This window comes from Sinocyclocheilus grahami, unplaced genomic scaffold (genome assembly GCF_001515645.1).
Source record: "Sinocyclocheilus grahami isolate Dianchi unplaced genomic scaffold, SAMN03320097.WGS_v1.1 scaffold49.1, whole genome shotgun sequence".
NCBI classification, from domain to species: Eukaryota; Metazoa; Chordata; class Actinopteri; order Cypriniformes; family Cyprinidae; genus Sinocyclocheilus; species Sinocyclocheilus grahami.
Genome location: NW_015505228.1, coordinates 1,520,647 through 1,531,613, shown reverse-complemented (window position 1 = coordinate 1,531,613; position 10,967 = coordinate 1,520,647). Strand labels below are relative to the sequence as shown.

The 10,967-nt window shown below is 38.2% G+C and overlaps 1 protein-coding gene across 1 annotated transcript in view; it reads left to right on the top strand.

Moving 5' to 3' along the window:
- The first annotated feature begins 3,463 nt into the window (after positions 1 to 3,463).
- Positions 3,464 to 10,967, top strand: part of LOC107583085 (uncharacterized) — a 19,251-nt gene continuing 11,747 nt past the window's right edge. Inside the window, exons 1-3 of the mRNA XM_016269180.1 lie at positions 3,464 to 3,475; positions 3,847 to 4,633; positions 7,187 to 7,393. Coding sequence (XP_016124666.1) covers positions 3,464 to 3,475; positions 3,847 to 4,633; positions 7,187 to 7,393 — 1,006 coding nt within the window. The remainder of the gene's footprint in view (positions 3,476 to 3,846; positions 4,634 to 7,186; positions 7,394 to 10,967) is intronic.

Sequence of the window (10,967 nt, the reverse complement as noted above, 5' to 3'; positions counted from 1 at the left end):
GATTGCGAATCTTACAGTTGATGATCTTATGCTATATGTTTTATTTATTGCAGAGTCTCATTTTAATGTAAACCGTAACATGAAAAAATATTAATATAGTCATTTTAAAGCATTTATACATATGGTAGCATTTTTCTGCCTTAAAAGAAGTGATTTATTTTTTATGTAAAAAAAAAAGGAAAAAATATTGAAGTAATAATAATCTTTAAAAAATATTAAGACAATATCAGATGCATTATAGTAATGATAATTTAAGGGTGAAATATGCTTAATTATCCTGAAAATAATCTCATAATGAATAATAATTACATAATATATGTACAGAAATACAGTAAAAGCACATAATAGCTTTCTGTATGCAATATAGTTTTTTATGTGTGATAATTACATGAAAGAAAGCACCATCTATAAATATATCTCATCTTTTTAAATTTACACTAGGGCTGGGCGATATAGCAAAAAAATTTATCAACGATATAATGTTTCATATCGTTCGGTATCGATAATTATTGACATTTTTTATAACCTTTTTTAAAACAGAGCGATAGAATTTTTTTTTTTAATTTAACCACTGTATTTTTAAATTAACCCAATTTATTGAGACAAACAACAAATATTTTTTTTTTTAACTGTCAAACACACAATAAAAATTAAACAAATATCTAATTTCTAATGTTTTATATGCAGATTAAATAGGTCTTAAGGAAACTTTTGGCTTGTCTCCCGAGGCCACAGGAGGGCGCAATGAGCAAAATAATGCAGCACATTTAAATTGTCAACGCAAGAACATAAGTCTATAAAAAAAACTGTATTACGTCTACATTAACTCATATAAATCAAATATAATTTCGTAAATTGCATAAAAAATTATGAATTTTTTTTTTGCATTTGATTGCGTTTAAAAACATGAGACGCAGTGAAAAGGAATAAACCTCCACAAATTCGCGACGTGTTTTCTAAAAGTTTAAACTATTTTAACTTTGCATGACTTTCTATGCATCTCTTCTGTGAGACATGAGTGCAGCAGTCATATTTGTCCGTCTAAAAATGCGCTGAATATGCATCTGTGTGAATGGCTTGGTTTCTGTTTTAACCCATTCAAGATCTTCTCCGCATTGAGCTTCTATATTTCTCTAATATTTTGAATGCATAATGCAGCAACTGCGCATCTCGTGGGCTAGACTAACAAAACATTAAAATGCAACAATGTCACTTACATCATCACCACCGCATCTCGTGCTCCACTGATGACACTCCCTGACGCACTCCTAACATTTGATTGTACTATTTTTGCATTCAAATGCAAATGTTTATTTTAAATTCGACTAATATTCATTTTTTATTCACAATCTCGTCATCACAGGCAGGCACAGCACTCAATTCAGCATGTGTTCGTGTTTGTGTGTGCTGTCTGCGTCACCCATAGCACGTGCCTATATTGTGCACTATATCGAACATTTTTTATATCGTTATCGAAGAAGGTGTACCGTCGATAAATATTGATACCGTTTTTTTTTTTACACACAGAGTCATATATAAAGATGTAGGGCCCAGAAGAGTGTGAAATTCGATGTTAAACCTAGATGATCTTCTTGACTGGTGTGCTGGGGAAAGTTGTGGTTATACTGTACACTCGTTCAATTCAATTCAATTCAAGTTTATTTGTATAGCGCTTTTCACGATACAAATCATTGCAAAGCAACTTTACAGCAAATTAAGTTTCTACAATATTTAGTGGTAGCTTATCAGTGGTGACTGTCAGTTAATGTACATATGGCAGAAATGTACGGAAAAATCAATTAAAGACGTAATTAATTAAAGACGTAATCAAACAGACGATGAGCACTGTTAACAGCAATTATTATATGATGCAATCAAACTTATAGCAAAATGTGGTAGTTCTGTATGTTGTTTCAGGGTTGGCATCATCTGAGGTCCTCTGAGGGGTTATGTCAGAGGATATAATAAAGAATAATTTCTGAAGGATCATGTGACACTGAAGTCTGGAGTAATGATGAAAAATTCAGCTTTGTGGCACAGGACCAAATTACATTTTAATATACATTACAATAGGAAACAATTATTTGAAATATTATTATTTACATTTCCAAATATTCATTTTGCCATTAATTGTAATAATCCAGTGAGAGCTTGGTGGAGTAGACTCATTTAGACCAATATTGTGGCCCAATACTCATTTATAACAATACTCGTTCCAATGTGTATTCCAATCCATTCTCATTCTCCTATGGTTCTGATATTCTGTCTTATACACGGGAGGCTGGTTTTAGGACATTTAGATGCATGCACACACACCTATTATTTTTTTTTGTCTGTTATGTTTCAGCACATTTTTAGAAAGTTTGACAGCATGGAATCAGCAGGTTCAAGAGGTCATATTTCACTCAACCTTTCTTACAGAAAAAGCTGGTCATGATGGGTACAAACATGTCCGTAGCATCAGAGTATCTTGTAATGGAATACAGGAACAAGAGCAGAACTGTGGGCAGCAAACAACCATTAGGAGCGTGTCCACACTCCCAGGAGTGGCATTAAGGCATTATGGTGAAGAGTTACTTCATTCCAGGAGAGTCTGTCCTGCTAGAGTCCTTATTCATCCTCTAAATCTTTAAACAGTGATGCTCTTAGACTTCCTTCCACAACTGTGGAGCCAGACTGCAGTGATACAAGAAAAACTAAATTCTGTTCTTGCATAAGCGCTGAGGTTTTGTGTCCTTCAAGAATAAAGGGCTGTTCGCTCATACAGTGCTCTGCAGTGTGAAAGCAATCGTAAAGTTATTAATTTACGAAGAGTTGGCCAGTATTAGTCACTTGAGCGACAGTGAACTTTGGTGATGTGAGTGTGTTGAGTGTCTGCCAAAGTTGAGAGTATTTTAACTTTATGCAAATGAATTGCGACTACCAGTTGGCTTGAAAACTGTCAGATACTGTATTCAGATGTAGGCAAAATGAAGATCAATTAATCAGTTTATCTCTTTTTGAATGCCAACAATTTCTGACACAAATGTTTCCATATATATATATATATATATATATATATATATGCATTTAGAAAATACTGATCATGAAAATTATTTTTGTAGTGTAAATGTCTGCCATGTCATTATGAAATGTGTGGGACATCTGGGCAACTTGCAGAAAAGCCACAGAAAAAAATTATAACAGGGTAGGTGGACTGTCAGTGCAGAGGAGCCAGAAAAGAAGGTGGACAGATATTCCTCTGCAAAAGGAATGGTTTTCCCCAGTAAAGGGAGGAGGGGCAAGTGTGGACTGACAGAGAGAAGGGGGAGAAATGAGGAGCGGGGAGTGGGGAGAATAATGTGAGCACTGCAGAGGGGGAATGGCGGCAGCAGCAGCACTGTTTCTCTTTCTCTCTCTCACACAAACACACAAACACACACACACACACACACACACACACACTTCCAAATAAATGGCTGTAATGTCGGGTTACGTAAAAATAATAGTATGGATGCTGGCACTGAGGTGGACTGAGATAAACAGATTATATTGATTGCAGGTGATAGGAGAAGAGGATGTGGGCTTTAACAAGAGACGTGTACTAGCCAATCAATGCACATCTATCTGCAGGAGAGTCAACATGACATCTCTGTTTTCAGAATGGTGGCCACGCACAGCGCACACTGCTATAATTCACCAGCCCTCCCCTCCTCTTTTCTCCCCCTTCCATTTCCTTATGCTTCTAAATATACATTTCTTTTTTCTCTCCCTTTATCCCCTTCCATTACAGGTCTTTGTATACGTACCATCTCTTCTCATTTTTTTCTGCCTCCATCATCCATTCTCTTCGTCTGACTCACAAAGTCTGCTTTTCCCCATCTTCTTCCTATCTTCTGCCCGGACAAGGCCGAGTTCTTCAAGAGCTCGCTGAACATCATCGACTTTGTAGCCATCCTGCCCTTTTACCTGGAGGTGGCGCTGAGCGGCCTCTCCGCTAAAGCGGCAAAAGACGTGCTGGGCTTTTTGCGCGTGGTGCGATTCGTCCGAATCCTGCGAATCTTCAAGCTCACGCGCCATTTCGTGGGGCTGAGAGTGCTGGGTCACACGCTCCGTGCCAGCACCAATGAATTCTTGCTCCTCATCATCTTCCTCGCTCTGGGGGTGCTCATCTTCGCCACCATGATCTACTACGCCGAGCGTATTGGCGCCGACCCGGCCGACCCCACGGCAAGCGCCCACACCACCTTCAAAAACATCCCCATCGGCTTCTGGTGGGCAGTGGTCACCATGACCACACTGGGCTATGGAGACATGTATCCAGAGACATGGTCTGGTATGTTAGTGGGTGCCCTGTGCGCCCTAGCGGGCGTGCTGACCATCGCCATGCCTGTGCCCGTCATTGTAAACAACTTCGGCATGTACTACTCTCTGGCCATGGCCAAGCAGAAGCTGCCCAAGAAGAAGAACAAGCACATCCCTCGGGCGCCACAGCCTGGATCGCCCAACTACTGCAAGCCAGACGCCCTGGCCATGGCCACTGCCTCGCCGCACAGGATCATGGGTAATGTGCTGGGCAGTATGGTGGTCTCTGGAAGCATGGCAGGAGACTGTCCTCTTGCACAGGAGGAAATCATAGAGATTAACAGAGCAGGTGTGTGTGTGTGTGTGAGTGTACCCATGTGTTTACATGTTTGTGTGCATGATGTTTCTTTGCACTAATAGGTTACATTCCCAACAATAAAGGTGCGATCACATTTACAGTTGCTCTGTGAAATTTAGCAGGTGAAATTGTGACCACATGATTGGGAGTTTTGCATGAGGGTGAAAAAGTTGAATTTATCACACAGATTGAAAGTGACTACTGTGTGAGCTGTGCATTCTACATTGCCTCACTATTCACAAGCGATAATTTTGCCTGAAAAATGTTGCTTAAATTTCACTAATGTGACCGCACCTTAAAGGATTAGTTATATGATTATATTATGAACAAAAAATGCTACTGACGCACAGCTGTAAGTAAATGCTATTTACTTACAGCTCTTTATAATGAGCTGTCATCATCTAAACTGGGTCTTTTATATAATCTTGTGTAATGTCTACACACATACACACACAAGTATTTGAGAGTAGTAATATACAAAACTATGCTGTCACGGCTGAGTTAGACAGAGAACAGGAATGTTATTAAAATCATAGCAGGATTACGCTTCATGTGTTCCAATCAGTTTCTTAGACTACCAGAAAACATCCCACCCAATCAGAGGAGAAGGGAAAATGACCCTGAAACTAGCAAACAGCTTTTGGTAGATGATTGACATAGAGCTTACAGTACTATTTGTGTGTGCAGTTTATTTGCACACTCACTGCAGCAACACATTTTCCTAATCAGTATATTTTTATATATCCAGTAAAAAATATTTTGCATCTCAAGTAAAGTTTTTCTTGATGTAAGGATGTTTAACAGTACAACAAGATCTAAGAACTTTAAGAACATATTTTTTCACCGTTTTTGCATGTGAAGGTGTCAGTCAGGTTGAGCCAGTGAGTTCATGCAGCCGAGAGAGCTCCGTCTGTCATTACTGAGCAGAACACAGATATGCACACACCGATTAACATGAGCCAGATTAGCATATGCTATATTTGATCTATAATATAAGTAAAAGGTTTCAAATCACCAGCACTCTGCTTACTGCGACATATCTGCCGATATTTAGATGATTTCAACACCAAAGATACAGATTATGACAGATGAGAGTTAGATCGTTTATCTTAGAAAGTACAATTTTTGGAATGTTAAGTGGATGACAGCTGTAGTTCTCGGCTCCTCCTCTTTGTTTTGCTCTTCCATGGAGTTCTCACAGCTGGAAGTTCCCAAGGAAATGAAAGGGAGCATGAGCATCCTGAGATGCTTGCTGTGAGGAAACGCTTTAGCACATGTGCCCTCCTGTAGCTTCAAACCATTCCCACATGCCCTTGACACCTACAGTACTGGCATCATATCCATCTTGTGTACTGTTAATGAAGTTTTATTAAGTAGTGTAAAACTAAAAGTATGAAACATATAACAAAGTCATTTGTTTGTCACCCGTCCCCATGTGTGAGTGTGGTGGGGTTTTTTTGGCTTGCGTGAGAGGTGCTCTGATTCTGTAACTGATTTTATGCTGAAGGTTTCTAAAAGGTTCACCCAAAATTCCAAACCCATATGATGACATTTTGTCAGTGAAAACACAAGGAGATGTTTTGTCTGAGCTGCTCCATTTCATACAGTCAAATTGAATGGGGTCAATACAATAGCTTTATGTGAGGCACAGGCAGAAATTTACTCATTATTTACTCAAAATCCAGCCATGGTTTCCATTTACTTCTGTTGTATGATAAGAGCAGCTTGAACATTGCTCTAGATTTCTCCTTTAGTGTTCCACGGATAAAATAAATCCATGTGGATTTTTAAAGAAACTAGGGTGAATAAATGTTTTTTATTTTATTGTATTATAAGTATTTTTATAATCTCTTCAATGGTTGTCATTTAATGGCTGTCAGGAAAGTGAGTTATATCTGGTGTAGTGAACCTTATGTCATGACCTTTGCTATAGACTTTTATGTCATCCATTCATCACCCTTTGTCACCATTCAACTGTGAATGTGTTCATTTTAACAGATTTCATGGTCATATGTGTTTTCAGTGATACATATTTTAAATTTCTTCCAGTGAGGTCCAACTGCATAACGGGTCTCTGTCATCTTCTCCCTCGCTTCCCCATCCTCCTTTTTCTTTCCATCTCTCTCCATGTCTTTAGCAGGCTTTGCCCCTGGCTTATTTCTGTAAATTGTTGAGCGGTAGCTCACGTCAGATTAGATTTGACAGCTGTGTCGGAAGCTATAAGAACAAGTGCCCCTGCAGCTTCTTTGTTTGAGTGTGTGTGCACATCTCACTCTTTCAGACACTCATTCATGTTGTGTATGTTGTGTGTGTTTGTGTATGGGATGTTCTGAGTTCCCCTGCACCATTTTAATCAAGTGATGCTGCTCTTTTTGTAGTGCATGTAGTTTTGCTCCTTTTTATTCATCCCTTTTCATCCCTGACTTTTTTCTTCCCTCTTCCCTGGCTTTTCATGTTACTATGACTGTCTCTAATATCACATGCACACAGTGCCACAAATAGTAACTTTCTTTCTTTCTTTCTTTCTTTCTTTCTTTCTTTCAGACGCCAAACAGAATGGAGATGCTGCAAACGCAGCTCTGGCTAATGAGGACTGTCCCACCATAGATCAGGTGCTGGGGCCAGATGACAGGAGTCCGGCCACCGGTGGGCTGGGGACATGCGCGGGGCGTGAACGTTACCCCCACGATAGGGCCTGCTTCCTTCTCAGTACTGGAGAGTTCCGCACCACAGACAGCAATGTCAGGAAAGGTATGCAGCACCCACAAACAAACACGTTATTATACTCATACTTTCAGTGTACATCACACAGAACAGGCTCAGGAAAGGTAAGTTGTATGTTCAAATGCTTATTATTGCAGATTAGGGCAAAGACCACATACATCGTAGCAATATATATATATATTTTATACACAAATATACATGCACTTCACAAAGTACATCAGAGGTATACGCATTAAAACAGACTCTCCCGCATCCATACTAACAGCATAGTTCCCCGCCTTCCCCTTATGCATTTCTCCTCATAATTCACCACATCAATCATTCTGAAGGCCGCTCATCATTAGCAAAGCTCTTACCACACATGCAGTAGTAATTCAATTCATATCTTTGTTAAATGTGTTTAATCTTTGATAAAATCAGGACTTTTGAGAGAAAATAATCCTAGCGCAAGTTAAATTATTAACAGATATATCAAACAAATTCACTGCGTCTGGCCAACAAGCTCTTCAAATGCTGTCTTTCTGTCTATCCATCTATCTGTCTGTCTGTCGATATATCTGTTTATCAGTCTGGGTTGTGCAAAATTCTGAATGAAAAGAATTGGCTTTCTTTCAATTTAAGAGTTTGAATTTTATTGGCCACATCTCAGAGGAAGTTAAACTGGAATTCAAATTGGAATGACAGGAAGAGGAGTTTAATGCAGATAATACATTCTGTTTTTCCATCTTGCTTAATTTATTACATATTTTCTATGAAATTTCAAGGCTTCTAAAATATTTTAATTAGTTAACTCTTCTTCCTTACATTTAAATGCAAATTGCAATTCTGATTCCTGTTTTCTACCTAAATTCAGATTCAGGAAATAAATGAAAATTCCTGACTCAATTATGAATAACACAAAACCAGCTACCTGTCTGTCTCTCTGTCTAGTTGTATCTCTCTCTCTCTCTCTCTCTCTCTCTCTCTCTCTCTCTCTCTCTCTCTCTCTCTCTCTTTCTCTTTATTTATCTATCTGTCTGTCTGTTTGATCTACCTGTCTATCTATCTATATACAGTGGGGCAAAAAAGTATTTAGTCAGCCACCAATTGTGCAAGTTCTCCCACTTAAAAAGATGAGAGTGTATCTGTCTATCTATCAGGCTTGCCTTTGCTCTTTCTTGCTCTCATTCATTGATTTTTACTTCATTCTCTTTCTCTTCCTGGCCTCCCATCCTGGCTTGTCTCTGCCCATGTCTCTTTCCCTCCATCCATCCCCTCATCTTGCCCCTTTTCTCCTTATCTTCTGCACCTTGCGTCACATCCTCTTGAATCTGCTCTTTTTTTGCAACGGCATGATTGACATCTTCTGCCTTTCTTTCTATACTATACCTTCCTACTCCTGCACCTTTCCACCAACCTCCACATATTCCAAATACACCCCTCTACACAACCAAATCCCACAACCCCCCACCCACAAAAACACTAGAAGCTGCAGGCGCCAACCCAGTCTCCCCCCCAGCAGAGGAGTGGTTCAAGCCGGAAGGGCCACTGCTACAGCAGGACCTCAATGCCAATTCTGCCTCTTCTTGGATCAAACCATAATGAATCAGAGGTAACACTCAAAAAAGCAACCAGTGATGCAGTGTAGAAATTAGTTGAATGAATAGAGCTTAATATTTAATAAATTCCATACAGTACAGTGCTATTTCAAAGGGAAATATTTTTTATATGCACATATTTCAACAGGATAAAAATAATTTTTACAAAGAATATATTTAGCACGTTCATACATTAGAGCAACCATGGATATGAAAGGCAAACATAACTAAGCCACACTCGGGACTAAAGTACACAATACTGAACTGAGCTTTTATAGAGGTTAATGTCTCTAAGAAATACATAACTTAAGTAAACTTGCAGTATGTTTTATCATTAAGAGGAACAATATGCCTTTGAGTCAGAGGGCATGATGTGTTCTATATGTTCTGTCTCTGTGTTTGACAATTTAGAACTTAGAGTGTTTACAATCATCCGGGTTTAAATCGCGTTCAAATTGATTTGATTTTAATGCAATATTTACACTGAAGCTCGCAGGCGGCTATGGTAAGGGGCGTGACATTTCCTGACAAGGCACCGAGTGCTGCCAATCACAACACACACTGGCCCAGCTAACCAATCACAACACACACTGGCCCAGCTAACCAATCACAGCACATTTCGTATTTCAGAAGGCGGGCCTTGATTTGATACAGGAACTATTCAAGCCGTTCATGCCAGACTGGGGAGAGAGGTGTTGTAATAATGTAAAATATGTGAAAAATAATGTCTTTTTCGAACATCCTAGTATGAGAGCCTGTTCTAGTACACCCCCAAAACAAAAAAAAAAGACTTTGTAAAAGAGCATAATAGGACCCCTTTAATACATACTAAACCCAAGATGTACATAGAACACAATCAGTGTTGGGGAGTTACATGTAATGGAATTACATCATTTAATGACAAAATAAGTGTAACTGTAATCAGTTACAGTTACTGAGAAAAAAATGTGTACTTAAATTACAGTTACTTATGAAAATGTTACAGATTACAAAGGGGGTTGCATCTGAATATTTTTTACAAACATACAGATTTAATTAAATCGTTTCCCAAATTGCACAGACTGCTCTAAAATATGAGACACCAATGTTTCAGGAGTTTAGGACACAGAACAGGACACATGCTTATTTAATAACTCTTTTATTTCCTATTTGGGTTTATGTATATGCTTTATTTTTCAAGATGAACTTTTTTCAGCATTGTTAGATACCAGTGTTTCATAGCTGGTTTGATTTCAAAAACAGTATCATAGCTATTAAACTATATATTTTTATGATTTTAAATCTGTATTTAACCTCAGAATGACATCAAATTAAAAAGAGGTGCTAAAGTCTGATTTTGTGATGGCTGTGCTTTAAAATTATAATCTTAATAAAAATAAAATACTTAATAATCTTAATTCGAGTGATGAAGGAAAGTCTTTTGAAAGTCTGACAGTAATCAGTGTTGAGTGCTACTGTAAGGTTAACCCTGTCTGCTTTAAATGATTGAAAATGATTATCAGTTGAAAGCATTCATTAGAAATTTAGAAAAGTAATCAAAAAGAAATCAAATGTAATCAGTTGCATTACTTTAATAATGTAATTGAAATATTTACACTACGTATTACATTTTAAATAGGGTAACATCTGTAACCTATTACATTTCCAAAGTAACCTTCCCAACGCTGAGTACAATATTATGAAACATATTACACTTTAGAAAATTGAGTAATTCACCATAGGGCATTTCTGTAAGTTTTGCTGGAATTTTTGCCCTGAGCCTTCATTTCTGACCCTGATTCACAGCAGACTAGAATCAGTGTCTCGTCTTTCTCTCTGGCTCAAATGAGAGTTTTTGCTTAGACTAGCTTTGAAACCTCCAGTATATATCTACATATATCTCAAAGACTGTTACAGTATATTAGTGATGTCATTATAGCGCTAGCTCCCTCATCTCTATCTTTCTCACTCTTATTCTCTCTTTACCCTCAAAAGTAAACTTTTGTCATTCTTTTTGCCTCAATTTCTACCCCCCCCCCCCCCCC